Source organism: Chinchilla lanigera, unplaced genomic scaffold, assembly GCF_000276665.1.
Source record: "Chinchilla lanigera isolate Chin_1 unplaced genomic scaffold, ChiLan1.0 scaffold00014, whole genome shotgun sequence".
NCBI lineage: Eukaryota > Metazoa > Chordata > Mammalia > Rodentia > Chinchillidae > Chinchilla > Chinchilla lanigera.
Genome location: NW_004955415.1, coordinates 33,114,038 through 33,138,810, shown reverse-complemented (window position 1 = coordinate 33,138,810; position 24,773 = coordinate 33,114,038). Strand labels below are relative to the sequence as shown.

The window sequence follows — 24,773 nt, the reverse complement described above, 5'->3', positions numbered from 1 at the left end:
TCCAGGTGGGCGGAGTTTATTCCAGGCAGAGGCAGCAGCGCCACCCCGGGGCACACGGGCCTCAGAGCAAGAAAGGGACAATGGGCATACGCAGGGGCGGGTAGTCGCGGAACTCCTTCAGGTAGCTGCGGTGCTTGCCCTTGGCCCAGATGGTCATCTGTGTGAAGCCCACCAGCGAGAAGAGGGCCACTGTGGGTGGCAGAAGGGTCAGCAGCCTGCTACAGGCAGGAGGGCAGGTGGTGGGTGAGGCAGGGAGGGTGGGCTCACCTGGCAGGCACTGTGTCATGATGGCAAAGCCGATCCAGGACCCCACCTGTGGGCAGGGAGGGGCTGGGTGTTCTGTCGGCAGCCTGGTGGCCCAGCTTGCATGAGGCTGCCCAGGGCTCAGGGGCCACCCCGTACCCCTCACCCTGAGCTACACTGCCAGCCCAGTATTTTACTGACACGGTCTCAGTGCTGTGTTGCCCGGGCTGGATTGAACTTACAGTCCTCCTGCCTCAGCTCCTGGTGCTGAAATGACAGGCACGTACCCCATGCCAGCTCAACACTAACCCAACTCCAGTGCACACACGCCAACCCTGTGACGCAGCTGCCAGGACCCAGGGCAGCGTGGCCCTCACCTCGTAGGTGTAGTTGGGGCAGGATACCAGCAGGAAGAGCCACGTGAAGGGGTTCTTGGTGGGGTATGGGATCTTCCTGGTCTTCGACCCTGACGGGCACAACGGAGGCAAGTGGGACCCTGTCCCTGACGTAGCCAACCCAACCCAGGCGCCCCAGGTCTGGAGGTCACTCACCGGCCGGCCGCAGGTCCCGCAGGGCCATGTGGATGGAGAAATTGCCCAGCTGACAGATCTGTGGGAGGAGTGGGTCAGCCCAGGACTCCCCCGGCCACACCCCACCCGTCACCCCTGCCTCCTTACCACAAAGATGGCCAGCGCCAGCTTAACCTGCTGAGCTCCATAGGCTGCAGAGGAAGCAGGGAGGGGCCGTGAGAGCCAGGAAAGGGGCCGAAGGCAAAAGGGCTGGGGAGGTCGCAGGCACTTACTGGGGGGCGTATAGAGAGGGTGGTTGATGTAATAGGCCATCCATGCAGCAAAGCCCCAGTAGTAAGTGCAGTTCTGAAAGGGAGCGACAGGGAAGGATGTGGGCAGCGCACAAGCGCAGGGGCTCTGCAGTGGGCGGGGCCTCTGGAGGCTGGAGCCGAGGGGTGTGGTCTGAGGTGGGCGGGGCCGGCGGTGGGTGGGGCTCCGGGTATCCACCGTCTGCGGGCGGGTGGTGGGGCTTGTGTGGGTGTGGTCGCTGGGTGGGTGTGGTCGCTGGGTGGGTGTGGCGGGGCTCTCACCTTGAAGATGTTGCGCAAGGGCATGGTGCCATGAGAGAAGCGGTGCACGAAGAGAGTCTCCAGCAGCCGCTTGACGTAGTGGAATGAGTGGCAGATGCAGGCGAGGCTGGGGGGAGGGGGCGGCTCAGGTGGTGCCGCGGGAGCCCCGCCCCTCGTGCCTCCCCCACGCAGCCTTCCCACACTCACTGCACCACCGAGTGCCGGCTGGACGTGAAGTCGTATTTGTGCCCGTAGATGAAGGGGACCCGGAAGTAGAAGAGCAGGTAGATGAACAGGGGTCCAGCGTATTCCGTCAGGAAGACCTAGGACCCAGACACAGTGGTCACGCGGTTGTGGCCACTGCGGTGGGGGGCGCGGTGGGGCGGGGCAGGGCAGGACTCACCGTCACCCAACTGATCTGCGCACCCAGGTCCCGGAAGTACAGTGTGGCCGTAGTGCCCACAGGCAGCTTCTGCAGGACATCCTCATCCTTCAGGGACTTGCCCTCTGCGGAGTGAGCAGGTTAAAGGCTGCTGTGTCCCCCACCTGCCACCCCCCACCCCCAGGCGTGGTCCTTACTTGGATCCAGACGCAGGGACTGGCGGGCCGGGTACCACTGCGGGTCTGTAGGCAGACAGCGGCGTCACCCACCCTCGAGACCAGAAGGGCAGTCGCGTTTTCCTCCCAGAGCCCGCCCAGTGGGGGAGGGGAGGCTCTATCGGCCTCGGGGGCCAGCAGGGATGGGGCAGTGTGGCAGGCGTGCACTCACGGGTCTTGGTGAAGAGGTTCTTGATCTCTGCAATGGTGGCCTGGGGCTCCACCTGGTGAGCCGGAGCAGGGAGGTCAGCTCTAGAGGCCCCCCAGGAACCCAGGGAAGGGGGGCTGGGGGCCAGGTTCCCACCGCACCGTCAAGGCAGGTACAGCCTCAGTTCTGCCAGTGTGGGGACAGCTGTGGCCCTGGGACCCCGTGTTACCAGGCAGCTGGTAGCACCCCACTAACCAGTGGACAAAGGCCCTGAGGAGGGGCAGCCCCACCTCCTTCCCGAGGCCCTGCAGAGCCGACTGAAGTGGCCTTGCTCCCTCTTCAGGCAGGCCAGTCCCGGCCACACCAGGGGCCACGCTGCTTGCTCTGCCTTACCTGGGGTCAACGCCCCTTGTGTGCCCTCTGAAGGGCAGGGGGTGGGGCACCAAGGGCTGGAAGGAATGTGGTCCCTGGCCTAGTTCCACAAGCAGCATGGGCCTACCTTGTCCAGAAAGCACAGCTTCTCCCTTGTCTTTGCATCCAGAATCTCCACCTCGAAGAAGAGAACAGCCCTTTTATGTTTCTTGGCTGCCTTGGGGGGCGGAGGCCGGGGGAGGCCATTGAGGCCAGGGCTCAGGCCCTGGCTCGCCTCCCGAGTTACCATACTCAAGCTGATGTCCATGTTGCCTGCCACCGGCTCACTGCTCCACTCTGCCCACCAGTGCACCCCACTGCCGCCGTCACCCCACCACCAACCTCCCCACAGAAGGGCTGCACCAGTCAGGCAGCGATCAAATTCTGCCACGGTGCTGGAAAGGAGCCTGAGCCTGCCCTGAGCCTCTGGCTTCTGTGCCAGGTGAAATCCGAGTGGCATCAGAGCTGTGGCCCAGCTAAATATAAAACCACTCAGACCAAGCCTCCAAGGAGCCATGCTACCGTCCCACAACAGCATGGGGGATAGCAAGGTCCCTACAGCAAGCAGGGGCTCAGGCCAGCACCACAGGGTGAGAGGCCAGCCTGGCCGGGCACCCAGCACAGGCCCAGGAAGTTCACTGGGCTCTGAGAAACCCCAGCTATTTTGAAAATCCGTGAGAAAGATCATCCATTTCCCTTCTGAGCTGTAAAAGACACTCTGGATTATGTTCCTTGTGCATTTGTGTTCCCAGAGAGGTGACAGATTCCCAAGTTACTGGAGCAGACAGCCCCCTCTCCACGTGTGAAAGGAAAGGGCCAGGGAGCCAGGTTCCAGCCAGTGCCCCTGTACCCCTCCAACTCCCTCTCCTGTGTCTCCACGGGTCCTCCCAGCCTTGTTCAAGGCCGCTGGCATGGTAGTCTTCCCACTGGGCCAGCCCAAGGCCACACACACGTCCAGGCCCTCTCCAAGGCCCATGGGCACGCAGTGGCAGTGCAGAGGAGCGGCACTACACAGGGTGCAGCAGGCCGGAGAAGCTGCACAGTGAGGCCGGGCAACCTCATCCCACCCCGATGGAGGGCTCTGCGCTTATGCCAGGCCCCCATGGCAGGGCCAGAGGGAGGCAGGAAAGCGTCTCCTCCCTGGGCTGTGTGGGTTTCCTGCCATGCTCAGGGGGTGAGGTGCAACAGTGCAGCCGAGCACATCAGCCTGGTGCCCAGCCTGGCTCCCAGCCTGGCTCCCCCGCAGGCTACAGGTCAGAGCACACAGGCTCTGCCCACCTGTGGCCATGAGGGCAGGACAGGGCCGGCATCCTGAGTCCTGGCAGACGCTGTGTATGGTGCCCACACCAGACAGCGCACCTGCTGCCCACACTGGGCCCTGCCGAACCCTATGGACAGCGGGCACGGAAGGGGGCTTGAAAGGCAAGCAGGCCATGGACCTGGAGTGTCACACCCCACCCAAGAGACCGGAGCGAGGAGGGGCACAAGAGGGACAGGGTATTAATAGTTCCTGCACCCCAAGGGGGGCAGTGCCTGCGTGCCTGTGAGCCTATGTGGCCCTCGGGAAGGCAGCACAGCGTCCACGGGACAGGAGGTCTCGGAGTTCCTGCTGAACCATTCAAGGGCTTAAAATACATCCAGCCCCGTTCCCTGCTGGCCAGATGCTGGGGGAGGACTGAAACTCTACCCTCTCCTCCGCTGCCAGGCACCAACCAGGCCTGGGGTGGGGGGACAGTGCCCGCGTGTTGTCGGGGCTCAGGCAGCTGGGAAAGGAAGCCGGTGGCAGGAGAGAGCCCAGCCATGCTTGCAGGAGCAGCCAGCACTCAGGCCGGAGAACGGGAGCTGCCTGTACCCCACAAGGTAAGCGAGAGGCGCGGGCAACACCCAGGGGCCCACGGGGTGGGGGCACTGCAGGCCACATGGCAACAGGGTCAGCCCTCAGCCCCTAGACCCCGAAGCCACCTTCTCGAAGTGCTGAGGGCTCCAGGTGGGTGCGTGTGATTCCCTGTGCCTCTAGATTATTTCAAAACAGAAAGCACGATAAAATTTGCTAGGTAAGAGAGGGAAAAAAAGACAGGCTGAGTGAAAGACGCCAGACAGGGTCACTATTTATAGGAAGCGTCCCGCAGAGGCGGCATGGATGGGCGTCGGCCTCAGGCTGGTGGAGGGGGATGCTAATGAGCGCCTGGTCTCTGGTGGGGAACTGAGCAGAGGTGGGAGGGGAGCGTTGGGGGCACCAGAGTGCGCAAAGCCTCTCCGTGCTGTGCGCCCTGGAATGGGCGGCTTTCCATTTTGTCGGTTTCACCTCAACACAAACCTGAGGATGCTGGGGACAGATTCGAGCCCCACCCGCTAGGCAAGCGCTCAGCCTCGAGTCACTTCTACGAGTGCAGGACCAACAGGCCACAAGTGCTGATCAGAGAAGGCTCCGGGGCTGGGGAGCACCCAGGGGCCCTCGCACGTGCACCCCAGGCCTTGGTACTCCTCACCCACCCCCCCACCCCACCCCCCCGCTCTGTGCCTGCGCGGGCTTCAGGCCAGCCTACGGTGGGGGCAGGGGTTCCCAAGACTCAGTGAGCAGAAAGGAGGCCCCAAGAGGAGGCCATACCCAGGGAGGCAGGGGGGAGAAGGGGCCCTGCCTAGAAGCCTCCAAGGGAAGGGACAGGGTGGCTACAGATGGACAGAGGAAGCCCGTGGAGGGTCACTAGCACAGATGCCACAAGGACGCGGGCAGGGCCCCTGGCGTGGGCGTGACACGTGGTTCTGCGATGACAGCCCCAGCCCAGGAGTAATTCTCACCCTGAGGCCCAAGATTCCGAAGCCCAGCCAATAGCACTCCTGCTCTGCCAACATCAGGGTGTGCCAGGGCCAGGGTGCCGCCAGGCCCACCCTGCCGGAGGGCACAGGTCCTACGCTGAAGGTCCCCTGCCAGTGTTGGGTAGTAAAGACCCGACACAGACCGGCACAGAGCCGCCGGGGAGGTGAGTTCAACAGGAGTGCAGGCAGCTGGGAGGCCACAGGAGTCACAGGGCCTTTGCACAACTACGCCCTCCTGCAGCTCTCAGAGCATGTTTTGAACACTGACCCCCAGCGTCCCCACCCACCAACCACGAGCACAGGTGGGCACCATCCTGTGCATGGCTGCTCGAAGCACCTGCACAAGGGCCAGCACGGGGGCAGGGACAGTTGCTCCCTGGGAGCAGAGGATGCAAGTCAGGCCCCAGCTACCTGCCCGCCTGGACCCTCAGCTGTGCCTGCTCCTCTAGACCCAGAAGGTACAGGTGGGACCCAGGGCATGGGAGCCTCTGCCCAGCCACCCAGGTGGGCAGGCTGCAGCTCCCAGGGTTCCTCAGTAATCTTCACATGCTGGAGGCCCTTCTCACCCTGAGCACAAGAAGGCAGGCCACAGGAGGCCCCGATCGGTCGCAGGAGAAGGGTGTGAGCCAGGACAAAGGCCTGCCTTCCCAGTACTCCCCAGGTACTGGGGTTTAAAACAAAAACAAAACTATTTCCTGGCTGTGTGGCCCTGGTCAAGTAACCCACCCTCTCTGAGCCTCCACGTCTTCATCCATGAAGTGACAAGTCCCCACCTGCCATCTCACAAAGTTACTGGGAAATTGGTGGTAATAACCAAAAAGAAAAAAGAAAAAAGAAAAAGGTACATAACGATTTCCAACCTGAAATAAATCTTTTAAAAAATCTTAAGAACAAATATTGAGCCAGGAGGTGACAGCGAACACCTATGATCCCAGCACTGTGGGAGGCTGAGGCAGGAGGGCAGTATGTTCCTAGCCAGAGTGACTTAACGAGACTGTACCTCAAAATAGAAGAGTGCTGGGATGGAGCTCAGTGTGAAGGCCCCAGCACCACAAGCAAATAGGGAAATAAATACAAAGAGTCTGGTGCTCGCCACAGAGGTGGGGGATGACAGGGGTTCCTTCCCAGACGTATGGCATAGGGTGGCGCAGGACCCCTCCACAGGACACCAAGGTCAGCACCAGGAAATGCCACCCCACCAGCAATGCCCCCTGGTGGCCCCAGATGGATGAATACCCTGCAGCCAAGGTCAAGGATGCGGTAGGTGCAGGACCCACAGTGTGAAGCAGTGACCCCTAACTGGAGTCAGCCGAGAGGCCTGGGGCCACTGCCCTGTATCCCTACGTTCCACCATCCATGTGCCCTGCCCTGTCTCCTCCCAACACAGGGCCTGCATCCTAGCCTGGCTGTCAGGGTCCAGGGACAGACAACAGGGTGCCTGTTGCCCCGACAGGGCAGAGTGGCCAGGGCCGGCCTCCCTTAGAAGGCAGTGGGCTGGGGAAGAATGCGCTAGGTGGAGGGACAGCAGGTGCAAAGCCCCTGGGGCTGCACTGGAGCTAGTGGACAAAGGGACAGTGGGAGAAGATGACAGACTGGAGGAGAACCTTGGCTTTTTCTTTTTTCCCCAGTACTGAGGATGGAACTAGGGCTTCACTCATGCCAGGCAAGAGCTCCCCCACTCAGCTGCATCCCTACCCACTTTTAAAGTTTTTCTTTTACTGCCTTATTTTGAGGCAGGGTCTGAGTTGCCCAGGTGGGGCTCAAACTTGTGACCCTCCTGCCTCAGGCTCCTGAGTAGCTGTGACTGCAGGTCTGGCTAGGACTTTGGCTGTTACCAGGGGGTGGGAGATGTGGAAGCTTCCTGAGCAGAGGAGAGACAAGGTCAGACTCCAGTGGTCACAGAGAGGACCGGGCTGTGGGGGTGAGGCTGGCGCACACAGATGGGTGAAGCGTGGGTTGGGCGTGGACAGTGGTGGACTTGCGGGCAGATCCCGATGGTCCGGGTGGGGACGAAGGCAGGAGCTGGAGGGTTCTGACCTGGCCCCAGCGGAGCCCAGGCTGGAGATGAGTTCGTAATACCTGCCAGCTGCCTGCCCAGGGACAGTGCAGGCCTGGCACAGCTGGAACAGAGGCCTCTCGAGTAGCCACCCTGCCCCCCCCCCCAGGACCTTCCTCTGAAAACGACCCAGAGCCTCCCTCAAGGACTGCGGAGTCCTGGTCACAGGGCGGGCACAGGCCTGCGGGTGCCACTCGGGCTTGTGCACCTAGAACTCCTGTGTCCTATGCTGTAAGCACCGACGTGACAGGGCAACAGGGGCCAACAGCTGCTTTCAGGCCTCTCTGCTCTGCTTGCAACATCCTAAAACAATAGCAGGGAGCAGCAGCCTCACAGATGCAGACGCCGGGCTCCAAGGACACTGTGTGCCCAGGTCACCTGGTGGAAAATGCCTGCACTCCAATGCCCTCGTGTGCAGGTTCAAGGTCGGCCCATCCCCATGCAGGCCCCTGGGCCCAGTCAGAACTGGTACAGAGGCACGCGTACTGCTCTCTCGGCAGCCCCGGGGACTGGTGCCAGGAAAGGGCCTGGCCACAGCCTGCCTCACACGGGGCGCCTGGCATAACCAGCAGCGCCTGCACCAGGCCTGGGACACAAGCAGCCTGGTTGGAACACAAACCCAGCGTGCCCAGGGACCCCAGGCAAGGACACAAAGCACTGAACTGCCAGCCCTCATAGGGCTCTCCCTGGGAGCACCAACTGTGCCAGCCACCCTGGGACCGGCTCCTCCACATCACTGATGTGGAGACAGGCGCGTGCGCTGGACTCCAGCTCAGCACTTCGGCTCCCTTTCCCTTTTACTTTCCAGAAATACCAACTCACCCATGAATGCTAGGGTGCCAGGACACCCGAGAAGACCTTGGGCCCGGCTGCCAGGAAGCCAGCACAGGCTGCACCTGCTCAGCCACAAATACCTCCTTCCCCAGTGGCCTTGGTGTGCAACCTCGTTTCTCCACAGTGCTGGAGAGGGAGTGCCAGCCTCCCAGAGGAGCTGCGGTGGGGGGAGAGTGGCACCCAGGCCAGGGGTCGGGGCATGGAAGGCACAGACGTGGACCAACTACTCCCCGAACCTTGGCCAGGCTGCTCCTGCTGCTAAGACACTATTAGCTGGGGTCTGGGCACCAGTATCTATGTGGCTCTGGAATCCAGGGCCAGGAGGGTGCTGTCCCCACCTCAGGGGACATTTGTTAGTGTTCCTGCATCAGTAAACATAACCACAGAGGACAGAAGAGGAGGGAACACCGGTGCACACAGCAGGGACTCTGACCAGCAGCTCGCCAGCTGCCTGGCTGTCCACTCAGACGCTCCCTTCCTACCTGCTCTGTCACTGCTCCGTCCCCATCGCCAAGCACTGTGTCCCATCCACCAGCTCAGAAAACCACACTCAGAAATGAGGACGTGGCCCAAGGCAGTCAGCCAGGAGGGTCCCGTGCTGCCCTGGCCTGTGTGGGCCTGAAGTCCCTGCAGCCACCACAGTGGACACCTCTGAGGAGCAGGCCAAATGCTAGCAAGGAAAGCAGAAAATGACTCCCAAAACTGCCTGAAACATGGGCTCTGGGCCTGACCCATAAACCCAGCTACTTGGGAGACTAAAACAGGAGGACTGCTTGAGCCCAGGAGTTCGAGGCCATGCTCGGAGCACAGTGAGACCCATCTCAAAATACCAAAAATCAAACCAATGAAACACTGGGGCCAGGAGTACAGCTTAACTGTGACCACTTACCTAGCACACACAAGGTCCTGGGTTCCTTTCCCAGCGCCAGAAAAACAGTAAATACGGCTGGGCGTGGTCGTGCACGCCTGTAACCCCAGCACTCGAGAGACTGCGGCAGGAGGATCACCCTGAATTTGAGGCCAGCCTGGGCTACATGATGAGTTCAAGGTCAGCCTAAAAAAAATGTAAAAACTACCTGGTCCATTTAGAAGGCACCCTCCTTGCTCACACCCCAGCTCCAGCACAGCTGAGCTGCAAGGGGCACTGCAATTCCAGACGTGCCCAGTGGTGACACATGCCACCTGCACAGGATCAAGGACCTGCTACAGGATGTGAAGGTGATCTGGCTGTGTCATCTGTCACCCCACTGATCGCGAGGGTTGGGTCAGCTGATACGGCTGGCTCTGCAGGTGTCTCCTTCCTCCCTCAATGCTCCATGTGTGTCCCTCCCAAAGCCGCGTGCTCTGTCGAAGAGGACGTGCACCCCCAATAGAGGAGGCCGTTCCTCGGTCAACGGTATACGAGCAGCTGCGCTCCCCTGCTAGAACCTCCAAACAAGCTCTCAAGGGACCTGCTGGAAGCCCCAGGGCCAAGCTCTCTACTTGGCAACAGGAACCCCACCACCACCAGCCTCGCCTGTGCACCCACTCAGGCACAATCAGGACATACCAGCTGGGCATGGTGGCACACACCTGCCACCCCAGCACTCAGGAGGCTGAGGCAGGAGGAGCACTATGAGTTCAAGGCCAGCCTGGGCTACACAATAACACCTTGTCTCAAAAGGAAAAAAAAAAAAAAATCAAGCCATACCCAGGGTAGGAAGTCCGTCGCCTGTCACAGCAAAGAGGGAGAACCCAGGCAGCGTGCAGAGATGCTTCCTTCAAGTTTTCCTGTCACAGGCCAAGGCCACCTATGGGCCTGGAAAAGCAGGCAGTGTCCCCAGCGCTGCAGGAGGCAGGGTCTGGCCAACCCTTGGGAGCCTCCGCCCCTGGTCCAGGCACAGCAGGGGTTCCTGGGAGGACTCCCCGGCAACTTGTGAATCATAGCGTTGCTCTGGCGCCATCTTGTGGCTCTGGACTTGGTCTGTGTGAGGCCACACCTCTAGGTCAGGTTCCAGCGCTCTCAGGGGCTGAGCTGCATCTGAGGGACAGCTCATGCCCAGCACACAAAGGGCCTGGTTCTAGCCCAGCGCCCAGATAGAAGCTCTCAGGGTCACCAGAGCCACCCTGCCTCGGGCCCTGCTTTGGATGGAGCCCAAAGCCCTAGCACAGCCAACAGCACCCACCCACAAAGGCCTCAGCCACACCCATGCTACCCCCGCCTCTCCCCCGTGTCCCCTAGCACTGCCAGGCTGCACCCAAGCACTGAGCCCCGCTGGCTCCCACTGTGTTGTGAGGCTGGTGCTGCTCACAGCTGTGTGGGCAGGAGGCGGAGCCGAGGGCACACAGTGTCAGCCCAGGGACCTGCCAGCTAATGCCGGAGCCAGGGCCTAGTCTGCTCAACAGGCCTGGTGACACGTGGCTGTAATCCCCGCTACGAGGGAGGCTGGGACAGCAGGACTGAAAGTTCGAGGCCAGCCCCCATCTCTTAGCAAGACCCCATCTCAAAATAAAAAAGGGCTAGGGGACGTGACCCAGTGCAAAGGCCCTGCGTTCAATCCCCAGTAACACACAAAAAGGGATGCTCACGGCCAGTGGGCAGTCCTCCCCTGGGCACGCCAGCCAGGACCCTTCCCTTTTCCAGGGCTGTGCCTGTCCCTCAGCTTCTAGGCCTCTCCCTGTCTCTGGGCAGGAAAGCAGTGTCCAGCAGGAAGCGGGGAGAGGGCCCAAGTCCAGCGCCCAGGTCAGTCCAACCCCAGGAGCTCACCTCACCAGAGCGGGTCCGGGAGCCACATAGCAGCAGCCCGCACTTGGGGCAGGTCCTCAGCATGGCCACTGGCTTTACTGCTAAGCCCCCTGCAGGGAAACCAGGGCTCACTCATCACAGACACAGGCCAGGCGCGGTGTTGTGGGCGTTCAGCCACGGAAGGAGATACAAACATCTCTACTAGGCCAGACACATACCTGTCATCCCAGCTACTCAGGAAGCTGAGGCAGAAGGATACAAATTCATGGCTAGCCTGGGCGACTTAGTGAGAGCCTGTCTCAAAATGAAATAAAACAGGCTAGGAGTTCAGCTCAGTGGCAGAGCACTGTGGAGTGTATGTGAGGCCCTGGGTTCCATCCCCAGCACCCCACAAAAAAAATCCACCTGCACTGACCCAGCCCGCTGAGAAACACCACACCGCTCTCCTCCTTCCCCACGCCCAGGCCACCCTCGAACTCTGAACCTCCCAGAAACATCTGCAAGTGACCAAGTTCTCCTCTTCAGTTTTTGCTCCTAAAATAATTGTGCAAGTCTTATGTACCCCTAGCATTTTCTGTTTTTGTTTTCTTTTGATTTTGTCTTTTTTTTTTTTTTTTTTTTTTGCACCAGGAATCAAACTCAGGACCTTGCTCTTGCCAGGCAGGCACCTGTGCCAGTGAGCTACATCCCCAGCCCCTTGTTTTCTTTTGAGATAGGGTGTCCCTGTGTTTCCCAGGCTGGCCTTCAACTCCTGGGCCCAAGGGATCCTCCTGCCTCAGTCTCCCAAGTAGCTGGGACTGCAGGCCTGTGCCAGTGCACCCAGTGACCCTACCACATTTAGGCTGAGTCTAGTTGTTTTTTTTTTTTTAATGGAAAAAAAGTAAAACAAAATTTCATAACAAAATAATAGGAGAGTAACAATAGTTAATACACTGAGTATTGTTATCCTTAGTTAATCAACATACAAGACATGGGCTTAACAAATTCTCCACACAATATTAGTACAAACCTTTGTTTTCAATGAACTAAGTGACACTAGTAGTATAACTTGTATTTTGTTTTTCTCCTTTCCCCTTTCCCCCATCCTAGTCCCTTTTTCCTTTTGAACAATTTCTTCCCATTTCACAGTATCTATTGTGCATTTTGGACTTTATTTACTCTTTCAGTTCCTCACACCAGGGAGACAATGCGCTACACAACTTACACATGTGGGTCCGATTTATTTCACTTATGAGGATGGTCTCTAGTTGCATCCATTTACCTATGAAAGTCTCAAGTTTTTCCTTCTTTACAGCTGAGTTTTTTTTTTTTAATCTAAGCTTGAATCATTATAAATTATGTAATTTCTGACCTAGTATAGATATTAAAATATTACAGGACTCTGTTAGATCTAATTATAGACGCTAAATACCTTAGTAAATTGATACCTACCTTTACTGCTTAAAAAAAAGAGAAAAGAAAAAGACAGCCAAGTGTGGCAGCATGGCCTGTCCTCCCAGCTACCTAAGAGGCTGAGGTGAGACAACTGTCCATAAGTTCAAGCCCCACCTGAGCAACACAGCAAGACTCCATCTTGAAAAAAAAAAAAAGGGGCTTGGTGTGGTAGTGCACACCTGTCACCCCAGCACTTGGGAGGCTGAGGCAGGAGGATCGCCACAAGTTCAAGGCCAGCCTGAGCTACACAGGAAGTGCAAACCAGTCTCAACTACATAGCAAGACCCTATCTTAGAAACAAAACGTATTACATCTTTAACATGTGCTCCTTCTGTGCCTTGAAATTAAGTTCTGGTCCCCTCTTCCAGACATCTTTCCCTCTTACGTGCTTATGACTGAACACTGCTACCATACAGACCAAACTGACTTTTACTTTTTGTTTTGTTTTGTTTTGGTTTGGTTTTTCTCTGCTACCGGGAACCGAACTCACGACCTTGCGCTTGCCAGGCAGGCGCTTTGCCACGAAGCTAAATCCCCAGCCCGACTTTTACTTTTTTGCAGTACTGAGGATTTTACCCAGGGCTTCACACATGCTAAGTATGCTTAGTACCATGAGCTACAGCCCAGCCCTTGCCCCAGAAATTTAATTTTATTAAGACATTTCAGTGGCTGGGTACAGTGTGGTGCATGCCTCTCATCCTAACTACTTGAGAGGCTGAGGCAGAAGGATTGTAATTCAGTGGCCTAAAGACTCTACACATAAAAAGAAAAGTCCTTCAAGATGTGCTACCAATACAACATCAGCATAACTAATTATACCATCAATGGCATTAGTAAATCATCCACCGCATTTATCTATCACAACCAGTAATAAATACTAACCACAAGCTGGGCTACAAAGGTGATGGGCTGGTGGTGTAGCTCGCTACTGGAGCATTTGCCTAGCACGCACTAGGTCCTCGATTCAATCCCCCAGCACAGGTAGGAGGGAGGGAGGGAGGCACTGATGCACTGTGGTGCACACTCAGAGTCCCAACACTACAGGAGGACAAGGCAGGAGGATCATGAGTTGCAGCCCAGCCTGGGCAATTCTGTAAGACCATGTCTCAGAATTTAAAAATAATTGGTGTGGTGGCACACACTGGTCATCCCAGCACTCTGCAGGCTGAGGCAAGAGGATCACCACAAGTTCAAAGCCAACCTGAACTAGTGAGTTCAAGGCCAGCCTGAACTGCATAGCGAGACGATTTCTCAAAAAAAAAAAAACTAAAACTAAAATAAAAAATAAAGAGGACGGGGACTAAGGATATAGCTCAATACAAAGGCCTGCATTCAATCCCCAATATCGTGAATAGTAATAATATAATAAAAAAGTAGGTTGTCGGGGCTGGGGATTTAGCTCAGCGGCACAGTGCCTGGCAAGCACAGGTCGTGAGTTTGATTCCCGGTACCAGGAAAAAAAAAAAAAGTAGGTTGTCACTGGTTCACCCAAAGCAACACAGGCACCTTTTTTCCCAATGAACCGACATCTCTGAGGTTTTCTTAGTGCTAGAATGTGGCAAGGTTTGGTAGTGCTTATGACACAGGGTCTCAGCATGTTGTCCAGGGTTGCCTCCAACTCAGCAATTCACCACTGTTAGTCTGTTCCCTGCATGGCTGGGGATTACAGGCACACGTCATTGTGCCTGGCCAGTATTACTTTCATTCTGCCATTTCTTGTTTTCTATTCTTTTTCTTTTTCTTTTTTTATTTTGTTTTGTTTTGTTTTTGTCTTTTTGAGACAGGGTCTCGCTATGCAGTTCAGGCTGGCCTTGAGCTCACTTTGTGGCCCAGGCTGGTCTCGAACTCACAATAATCCTCCTGCCTCAGCCTCCTGAGTGCTGGGATTACAGGCGTGTACCACCACGCCCGGATGTTTTGGGTTTTTTTGTTTTGGTGTTTTTGAGATAGGATCTCACTGTGTAGCCCAGGCTGGCCTCAAACTCATGGTGATCCTCCTGCCTCAGCCTCCCAAGTGCTGGGATTACAGGCATGCACCACCCTGCCAGGCTTTTTTCTTTTTTATGTTGGATATGGAACCCAAGCCCCCAGACATGCTAAGCAAGGAAGCTACCACTAGGCTACACTCCCAGCCCTCACTCTTCTATCTCTCTGTTTCTGGGGACAAGACTCACTATGTAGCCCAGGCTGGCCTTGAACTCACAGTGATCCTCCCGCCTCATCCTCCTGAGTGCTAGGACGACAGGTTTGTGCCACCACATGAAGCCTCTTCTCTTTCTCAGTATCAACACTAAGAAGCCAGGTTCATGACAGATGGCAGAACGGGAGTTGCGTGAGACTGAAATCCCAAAGCGGACAAATGCTTTCCGAGTGACACCCCGAAAGATCTTGGCACATATCTATTATCAGAGCTGGCTGGATACATCTTCCAGGTGACTAGCTCAGGAGGCCTCACACGGTATCTCACTAAAAGCCGGACCCCCGAGATTCAAAACGACGTTCACTTTCTCACCACCCGGAAGGCCCCCCAAGAGCCGAGTGGCTTGGTGAATGTCACCAGGCTGAGGTGGGGTCTCTGGGCCCAACTCCCAGACTAGCCTCTAATTCGCCCAGAGGAGCCAAACCAAGCTGTCACCCCCACATCTACCCCTCTGCCATTCAGCCCTGAGGGTGGCTGCAGTCACCTCCAGCACAGTGACCCAGTTTCTGGGCTCCTTGGGGACTGCAGCCCAGGCTGCAAAACGCACCAGCCAGGACAAGCCCACCGCAGGGCCCCGCCACCCCATGAGGCCTCTGCTCACCAAGCAACTACCACTCTTCATTCACTCAGCAAACACGGCCTGAGCCCCTCGGGGTGCTGGGCATGTGCTGGGTGCTGGGCTCAGTGCTGCAGCCTCAACCTGAAAAGCCCACGAGGACAGCAGAGTGCTGAGCCACAGTGCAGAGCCGCAGGAGGCACCATGCAGCAGCTGCGCCCCACCCCCAGCCTCCTACACGTCTCAAGCCCAAGGCCAAAACATCTATTGTGTAACACCAGGCGCAGCAGCGCCCGAAGAAAAGGAAGCAGGCCAAAGGAAAGACCTTGCTGGGGCAGGGTGTGTGAACCAGCTCAGGGCTCCCACGGAGGTGGCGAGGCCCCAGGGCAGCACAGAGCTCGGCAGGCCCAGGGCATCAGGGGCGACAACAGCTGAGGAGCAGCAGGAGCTCCGCGTCTCAGGCCACAGCAATAAGAAATCACCGCCACAAGCTGGTTTGGTTTTCAGAAGGACTTTGGTGGCGGCTGGGGGGTAGGAACAGAGGGGAGCTAACTGGGTTGCAGAGACCATAGTGATAAAGCAGAAAAGAAACATTTGCGGGAGCCCCGCCGCCTTCAAGCCTTTGTTTCCCCAGACTGGTGTAGCCCTCTCCCCTCCATATGTCAATCAGGTGATACCAGAATGTAACCTCTTGACCAATCATGTACCTCCAGCTTATCTCCACCATATGCAAAGGTGAAACTCCTTGTAACTTTCTGTCCAATCAGTTAACAGCAAGCGCAGGTTTCTGTGCTTCCTACTCACCTGTAAACTCTATGAAAACCCTGCTCACTGAGAGAGCAGGGCCCGGCTCTTTGCTGAGCCCACACAGTCAGCCCCGCTGGACACTTGCCTCCAATCCCCAGTGCGGCTGGGTTTTTGGTCTCGGTCTCCTAGAACACTTGCTGTGAGTTAGAACACTTGCTGGAGGAGGCTCAGAACAGCCCCAGGAGGGAGGTGCTGGCTCCTGAACCCCCGGCACCTCTGCTGTTCCTTTACAACAAAAATCCCAGCGGGAGGGGTGCAAGGAGCCTGCAAAGACGAGGCACCACTTTTTGGAAGGGAGGAAGTGGCAGTGAAGAGGGGACTCCGTGGAGGGCAGGCGCCTGGAGTGTGTGGCAGGAAAGAAGGATCAGGAAGGGAAGAGGCTGAGGGGACAGCTCAGGAGTCAGCCCCCAGGAGTCCCTGCACCGTGGTCGGCCTTTTTTTTTTGGGTTTTGTTCTTATTTTGCAATACAGGGAACCAAACCCAGCGTACTCTACCACCAAGCTACATCCCCAGCCCTTTTTATTTTTTATTTTGGGACACAGTCTCAATCTATAGCACAGGCTGGACTCCAACTTGCAATCCTCCTGCCTCAGCCTCCAGGTGCTGAGATCACAGACACGCGCCTCCACACCCAGCTTAGTCCAGGAACCTTAAGTGGTCAATGTCCCCATGCCTGCTCCCGGGTTGGTGCTGATCCCAGGCTCTGCCTCAGTGTGCGTCCACAAATGCAGCTGTGGCTCTGCACCTCAGCCTGCACCAGGGACCCAAGAACTGTTCTCGGGGCTTGCTGACTGCTTAGTGCACCCCACAGAATCTCCATCTGGGATGCAGCTCAGTGCTGAGTGCTCGCCTGCTGTGCACAAAGCTCTGGGTTCCATTCCCAGCAGTGCAAAGAAAAAGAAGCAACAGCCAAACCCAGAAGCACCAGAGGCACTGCAGCCCCCTCACGGGAGAGCACGACCTGCTCAGCTAAGCCAGGCCTGCCAGCCCCAGCCCAGCAACTGCCCAGCATCAGAGAACTCGAGCCTCCTTTCTCCTTCCTGTTGCTGTCCTTTGTGGGGAGCAGGGTGAGCGTGTGGCCTAACGCCAAGGCCGCCCCATGCCGTGCTCTCTGGCTGCTGCCTATACTACTGTCCTCACCACTGCTTCCAGAAGCATCCTGAGACCTACCAAGGGCCAGGGACAGCAGGGCAGAGCCAGGGCTCATACGCATGCGTATACTTGCGGGCACGCGCGCGCGCACACACACACAGAGCGGATGGTGCCAAGGGCTGTGCAGACAACTAAAATGTGCCAGGGGCAGTGTGGCCCACCTGTCATCCCAGCACTCTGGGAGGCTGAGGCAGGAAAATGTGAAGCTGGAACCCAATCCGGACAACTCAGTGACTTAGAATGACTCTCTCAAAATATAAAATTAGGGCTGGGGAGACAGCTCAGCCGCACAGCACCTGCCTGGCAAGCTCAAGGTCCTGAATTCAATTCCCGGTACCAAATTAAATGTATATAAAATTTTAAAAGACCTGGGGACGTAGCTCAGTGTGAAGGTCTTAGTACCAGAAAAAGAAAAGAAAGAAGGAAAGAAAAGACAAGACCTAAAATCTGAGAAGTGACAAGATGCTGGGTGTGGCCCAGGCAGGTTTGCGAGCCCTCAGAGAAGGGGACATTCAAGCTGAGACCGGAATGACAGCATTCCCAGACAAGAAGAACTGAACCTGCTCTTCCAAACCCAAGCGCCTCCCTCCACGCCCAACCCCAGTGAGTCCCAGAGGAGCCCCCAACAGGAGAGGGGTCAAACTCCGCTCTGGAGTGGGATTAGGAGCCCGCACAGGGCAGAGTCTGGGCCCCACCCCCAGGACAGTGTGCACACGCCCACGCACACAGGCAGCGTCACCCCTGGTCACGCACAGGTTCCACACCTGCAGATTCAACCAACAAGACCAGAAAAAGAAAAAAAACCACCCTGCGCGTACTGAACACGTGCAGACTTTGCAGTGATTATTCCCTGAACAACACAGTCTGCCACCGACTTCAGTGTCTGCACAACACGAGCACTGCACCAGGTCTCGCATGCCAGCTGTTTATGCCAGGCCCGTGAGCAGCACAGGCGTGGGTCCCGGGACTGTCTGGGAACCCATCCCCTGTGTGCCAAAGGGCGCACACGCTGTTCCACACTCTACCCATCTCCGCTGTGATCGGCACCCTCCCTAGGACGGGAATGTGCTCCCCACACCTCGCCCAAAAGCTGTGCATCCAGCAGCTCTGCCTGCCCTCCCTCTCCTCCTGCCTGGAAGCTGGCTCCTCACACCGAGCCCTGATGCCCACATCCCCCCCACTTCCTGGGGTACAGTCCCTGCACCCTGGAGCCCCAGGAGCCCACACAGAGCCCTCCCTGCACAGCCCCAGGGTGCCAGTCAGTAGCCACGTGCTCTGTCCCAGAAGAGCCTGGTTTGAGCAGGGGCTGGGACAGGACAATGTCCGCCTGCCAGCCTGGCACAGCTGCAGGGCCCCTGAAAAGGCCTTTATCCCCAGCAAGGCTGGGAAACACTCGCGGCCCGCCCTAACTGACCAGGGGCTGTGGCAGGAGTCCCTCTCCTCCCCACTGCTGCTCTTGCAGAGTTGAAACTTTTAAGTAGAATTACCAGAAAAGGAAACCTCAGCACCCTCAAGATAAAGTCCAAGGTCCCTCTGGTGTACAGAGTCCTGCCCAGCCAGCCTCACCTCCCCTGGGGGACACCTACAGAGCCTGCCTCCAGGCCAGGAGCAAAGCACAGAGTTCCTGCCTTGTTGTGTGTGTTTGTGGGAGTGGAGGACACTTGCCTCCCAGGTGCCAGGACCTGGCTCTGATCCCCAAGGATGCACAACAAAACCACACCAAAGCCAGGGCCTAGGCATGTGAACAGCAGGCCTGCTGTGGGCTGAGGAGAGCAAAGACCACAGCCTGGGAGCAGGAGGATGGCAAGGGACAGATGGTGTGAGCCTCTGGGCACAGGGTGGGGACAGATGGTGGCGAGGGGGAAAGAGCAGAAGTGAGCTTCGAGAAGGGCTGGCTTTGAGCATCCCCTTCCTGAGACGGCTGTTTGTCACGATGATGAGCTCGAGTTCTCAACGTGCTGTTTTTTGGCTGGTGGTGTCAGCAGTGTTAGAGATGAGACCCAGGGCCTCCCCCATGCTAAGCTGTTCCCAGTGTCCTTAGCCCAGTGTCTTTATCCAGGAGGAAAACCAGGAGGAAACCGAGGCAGGCTCAGTTAACGCCAAAGGCCATGCCCCTCACCACCACATGCTGCATCCCTCCTCCTGCCACGTGCAGCCCACTCGGAGAGCAACAGCACCCTCGCTCTGCCACTCATGAGCTGTGGGTGGGTTGCTGTACTTCTGTGCCTCAGTTTCTCCACCGGACAAAAAAGGAGAACAGGCCGGGCGTGGTGGCACATGTCTACAATCCCAGCACTCGGGAGGCTGAGGCAGGAGGATCAGTGTGAGTTCAAGGCCAGACTGGGCTACAAAGTGAGCTCAAGGCCAGCCTCAACTGCACAGTGAGACCTTCTCTCAAAAAAAAAGACAAAGGGAGGGGACAGACTTATTTCATGTAGAGATAGGAATTAAATAAATAGACGTAGGCCTAGGGATACACGCCCAAGATCCCAGAACTCTGGGAGACTGAGACAGGAGGATCATACATTCAAGCCCAGCCTGGACAATTTAGGGACTTAGCAAAACCCTAAAATTAGAAAAAAAAATTTTAATTGTCTCAAAATAAAAATTTTTTAAAGAAATTTTGAAAGTGCTAGGGCTGTAGCTCAGTGCAAAGGCCATCCAGGCTGGGAATGTGACTCAGTATAGAGCCCTTGCCTAGCAGCGCCAGGGCATGGGTCCCCCAAGGTATTATAAAGAGCACTTAGAATAAGCACTCCGTCAGCAGCAGCTTTATTACAGTTGTGACTGTATCTGGCTGCAAGACAGTGTCCCCAGGGATTCCAACACTCTCAGCTGTGACGTCAGTGTCAGCAGGAGGCTGTGAAGACCCTGCCTGAACTTGAGGACGGCCCAAGGTCCCCTCACCTGGCCAGGGCTACCAAGGAACGAAGGGTGCCAAAGCAAAACTGACAGCTTGATCGCAGCCACAAGTCTCTTTCCGGCAGGGTCACTCAGGGCTGTCCAACCGCTCTTTCTCTCCCCTCAGGAACCACTGAGTCCAGAGGCTGTGCTGAGCCTGAGGGCCTCTACGTCCCCAGCAGGATCGCTGACAACTGCCCCAGCTGGTGCTGCCCAGAACCCAGCCCTGGGTGGCTCCCACCTTCCCCCCGCACCTGGCCCTGCCTGCTCATCTCCGGGCCCTGCCTGTCGCTATAAGGTGAGCAGGACACTGTCTTTGTAAGATGTGCACTCCTAGGCGGCCCTAAAAATATCACCTGGACAACACTCCTTGAAGAGCTAACGCTGGGAGGGAAAGATGGTCCCAACGGGTGGGGCCACTCAATGTGCAAGAGGAGCCTGAGCCCGTCCAAATGTCCCTGGAGAGCTGGGGACTCGGGGTGTCGCATGGTAGTGAGCACGTGCCCAGGGCCCCAGCCTTGGTGGTGGCAGGGCACAAGGCTCTGTGCAGAGCCACATGCTCTGCTGTCTCCACGGCAAGGTAGCTCTGTCACCAATGCCTGGCTGTACTACTTGGCACACAACCTGCTCAAGGAGGGGCGCCTGTGGGCACGGGAAAGCCTGGCAACCTAGGGCTTGGGCACTGCCACGGTGGGCTCAGGGAAGGTGACAGAGCTCACCACTTTTCCAGGGCATAATCCCAGCACTTGGGAGGCTGAGACAGGATCACTGCAAGTTCAAAGCCAGCCTGGGCTACATAGTGAATTCAAGGTCAGCCCGTACCACATAGCAAGACTCTGTCTCAAAAAGCCAAAAAAAAAAAAAAAAAGCTCACCACCTTGACTGAGTGCATAGGACAGATGGGACAGAGCTGAGGCTTCAGCCTCTCAGGAAGCTGAGGCAGGAGGATCACTTGAGCATAGGAGTCTAGCTCAGCCTGGGAAACATAGTGAGACCCTATCTCTCTAGTGTGTTTACACTCTCTTTGTTTGTGTGTGTATGTTTCTGGTACTAGGAATCGAACTCAAGACCTTGCTCTTGCCAGGCAGGCACTTGTGCCGCTGAGCTATCTCCCCTGCCCACTGTGTATGTGTTTTGTAATACCAGGGATTGAACCCAGGGATTACACTTACTCCACCACTGAGCTAAACCTCAAGGCTTTTTTGTTTTGGACAAAAATTGCGACATCCTCCCACTTTGTGGCTCTGGCCATTCTACCCTGGAGTCAAAGAGACCTAGGTCTGGGTCTTTTCTCAACCAGGTCGTGACCTCAAGCAAGGTCCCGTCTTTCTGAGCCCCACGTTCCTTCTTTACAAAACTGGGGTTCAAAGAATAGCTCTCAGAGTCTTTGGAAAGACCTCCCTGCTATTACTCCCTCCCAAGGTCTCCCTGCTATTACTACTCTCCAGCAATAAAAAGAGAAGGGAGGTGGTTCAGTGATAGAACTCTGGGTTGTACACCAAAAAGGAAGGAAAAAGAGACCATACAGGAAGGAGGATCACAGCAGGGCCCAGCCCGTGTCCAAATCCTAAATCAATCACAAAGGCATTTTCTTTTTTTTTTTTTTTTGTCTTTGTGAGACAGGGTCTCGCTATGCAGTTCAGGCTGGTCTTGAGCTTACTTTGTAGCCCAGGCTGATCTCGAACTCGCAATGATCCTCCTGCCTCAGCCTCCCAAGTGCTGGGATTACAGGCGTGCACCACTGCGCCTGGCCCCTACACAATGGCATTTTCTAAAGCTCTGTTCAGTGCAAAGTGTCAAAAGTATGAGAGAATAAGCAGCCCTCGATGTCAGAACACAAAACCTGCCAGCAAACAGGTACTAGGAAGCCAGGCATGGTAACACACACCTGTAATCCAGTATTCTGGGAGGCTGAGGCAGGAGGATCGAAAGTTCAAGCCCAGTTTCACTAAGAAAGATCTTTTTATTTTTAAATAAAAACATTGAGAGGCCAGGCATGATGGCACATGCCTGTAATTGCAGCACTCAGGAGTCTGAGGCAGGAGGATCATAGCAAATCTGAGACCAGCCTGGGCTACAAAGTGAGCTCAAGGCCAACCTGAACTGCACAGTGAGATCCTGTCTCAAGAAAAAAAAAGAAACTGAGAATGTTCTCAGGATGTGGCTCAGTGTAAATGCCCTGGGTTCAATCTCCAGTATCACAAAAAAAAAAAAAAAAAGAAGAAGAAGAAGAAGAGGAAAGAGAAAAAGAAGGAGAAGGAGAAGAAAGAGGAGGAAGAGGAAGAGGAGGAGGAGGAGGAGAAGGAGAAGAAGGAAGAAGGAAAAAGGAAGAAGGAAGAAGGAAGAAGGAAGAAGGAAAAGGAGCTAACAGGGCTGAGGATGTGGCCCAGTGGTAGACCGGGTGCTTGGTATGTTGCTTGGCCCTGGGTTCCATCCCCAGTAATAAACACAGAAAAACAACAAAACGGAAACAAACATCTAAGATTCCACCTCCTAGATTTAACACGCACGTACATTTTACTCTACTTCAGGTTCCTTTGTTGAAAAGCAAAAAACAGAACAGATATAGCTAAGCCTAAGCCTCCCCTACAGCTCCCCAACCCAAGAGATAGCACCTTTAACTACTGCGCAAGGCCCATGTTTCTGAGCACTTACTACAACTGATCCTCTCTTATGCATGTCCCATAAACCAGTGGTGGTGAACCTGTGGCATGCCAGCCACCGTGGGTTGTTACTGAAAGCTCTAAAAGGTTCACCATCACTTCCATAAACAATACACGGAAATCCCATTTGACTGATTTTTGTTTTTTGTTTTGAGACAGGGTCTCACTATGTACCCCAGGCTGGCCTCAAACTTATGCCAATCTTCCTGACTCAGCCTTCTAAGTGCTGGGAATATAAGCCTACACCACCACACCCAGCCATTTGTTGTTGTTTTCAGGCTGTGCTCAATCTTCCAGCAATCCTCCTGCCTCAGCCTCCCAAACAGTAGGATTACAGGTGTGCACCACTGTGCCTGGCAGGTTTTAAAATTTATGGGATCATCTGCAACTTGCTTTTTTCCACTGCACATGAAGTTGGGAGATATACTTTAGGACTGGGTAAATCTAACCAGAATTTTCCTTCATCCTTCTGTGATCCTCCAAAATGAACAAGTCAGAGCACCATGCAGCTCCTTTGGCTTTATGAATATCGTAGATATTTCAGCCACTTCATAATTTTTCTTCAGTGCTGGTGACTGAACCAAAAGCCTCCCCCATACTAAGCAAACACTCTACCACTGAGCTACAGCGCCAGCCCTTTTATTCTTGAGACCGGGTCTCACTAAATTGCCCAGACTAGCCTCAACCTTGGGATCTTCGTGCTTCAGCCTTCCAGAGTGCTGGGATTACAGGCGTGTGTCACCACGTCTGGCTAATGTTTTTTAATACTAGCTGGGGGTTGTACACTCAGGTGGCTTTCACCCCAAGAAGCAACCACAGACAGACTCAGAGAGGTTAACTAATCTACCCTGAGTCATACAACTATTTAGTCAGTGAGAGTGCCAGGATTCGGCCATAAGCCTGTCCAAAGTACACACACCTATGACACCATTACCCCAAGTCTACTTTGTCCTTCACTGTCGTCCTCCAACCCAATTTTCACTCCAAAACGGCTGCTTCTAGGCCACAAGTCTACTTCCAGAACTTTCATTCTAACTGGGTATGGCGGTGCACGCCTGCTATCCCAGTGCTCAGGAGGCCAAGGTAGGAGGATCACCTCGTTTGAGGCCATCGTGGACCACACAGTAAGACCCTGTCTCAAAAAAACTAAAAACAAACAAACAAAAATAGAACTTTCATCCTTATGCCTGGAGAGGAAACCTATGCAAGAACTTGCCAAAAAGCAAGGTGATAAACCGGTCTAAAATTACTTGCAAGATGGGCACCAAAGGAGCTACTCTTGCCTGTAATCCCAGCACTCTGGCAGGCAGAGGCAGGAGGATTACAAATTCCAGCCCAGCCTAGACAACTTGGTACATAGTGAGACCCTGTGTCAAAACAATTTTTTAAAAAACACAGGCCTGAAGATGTAGTTCAGCGCAGAGGCCCTGGGTTCCATCCCCAGCAGCAAACAGGCAGGGAGCAAGGAGGAAAGGGCAAGCTCCCCGCAAGTCAGGATCTCATCACATCCAGGTACTCAGCGGCAGGGACAGAGCCCTGGCCTGGGCTCCTCCTGCTGGCTGCAAGCAGATTGATTTCCTAGGAATTCACAGGCTCATTTACAAGATACAGTGGCTGTTTCTCCAGCTGTTACTGGGATCATCACTTCCCTTCTCATCTGCAGCAGCAGCAACAGCAATAAAAAAAGCCTGGGGTGGCCCAGGACAAGCAGTTCTCTTACTGACCTTGCTCTGACCCCAAGGTAATCCCAAGGCCTGCTCCAGCCTTCCAAGGGGCTGGCTCCAGCCAAGGCTCAGAACTGACCTGCTCTATGGGCTGGGCATGGCGGTAAACGCCTGCCATCCCAGCACTCGGGAGACTGACACAGGAAGATCACCCCAAAGGTGAAGCCAGCCTGTGCTACACAGTGAGTTCAAAACCAGCATGAACTACATAGTGAGACCCTGTCTGAAAACAAAAACAAAAACAAGGCTTGTGAGAGAAGCTAACCTCACAGTAGACTGGAGGTAGCTTGAAGACAAAGGATGAGCTTAGTACCTAACAGAAATTCATCCTTTGATGCACAGAACTGAAACCATTCCCTAGGAGCTGGGAATTTAGCTCAGCGGCACAGCTCCTGCCTGGCAAGTGCAAGGTCCTGAGTTCAATTC

General features: G+C 55.7%; 1 protein-coding gene across 1 annotated transcript in view; it reads right to left on the bottom strand.

The window, feature by feature from the left end:
- Tecr (trans-2,3-enoyl-CoA reductase) overlaps window positions 1-24,773 on the bottom strand; it is a 26,713-nt gene continuing 1,940 nt past the window's right edge. Inside the window, exons 2-13 of the mRNA XM_005381105.2 lie at window positions 2,566-2,616; window positions 2,091-2,142; window positions 1,901-1,945; window positions 1,725-1,828; window positions 1,529-1,644; window positions 1,343-1,448; window positions 1,046-1,118; window positions 921-964; window positions 795-852; window positions 621-709; window positions 268-313; window positions 1-189 (exon numbers count right to left, since the gene is read on the bottom strand). Coding sequence (XP_005381162.1) covers window positions 62-189; window positions 268-313; window positions 621-709; window positions 795-852; window positions 921-964; window positions 1,046-1,118; window positions 1,343-1,448; window positions 1,529-1,644; window positions 1,725-1,828; window positions 1,901-1,945; window positions 2,091-2,142; window positions 2,566-2,616 — 912 coding nt within the window. The 3' untranslated portion in view covers window positions 1-61. The remainder of the gene's footprint in view (window positions 190-267; window positions 314-620; window positions 710-794; window positions 853-920; window positions 965-1,045; window positions 1,119-1,342; window positions 1,449-1,528; window positions 1,645-1,724; window positions 1,829-1,900; window positions 1,946-2,090; window positions 2,143-2,565; window positions 2,617-24,773) is intronic.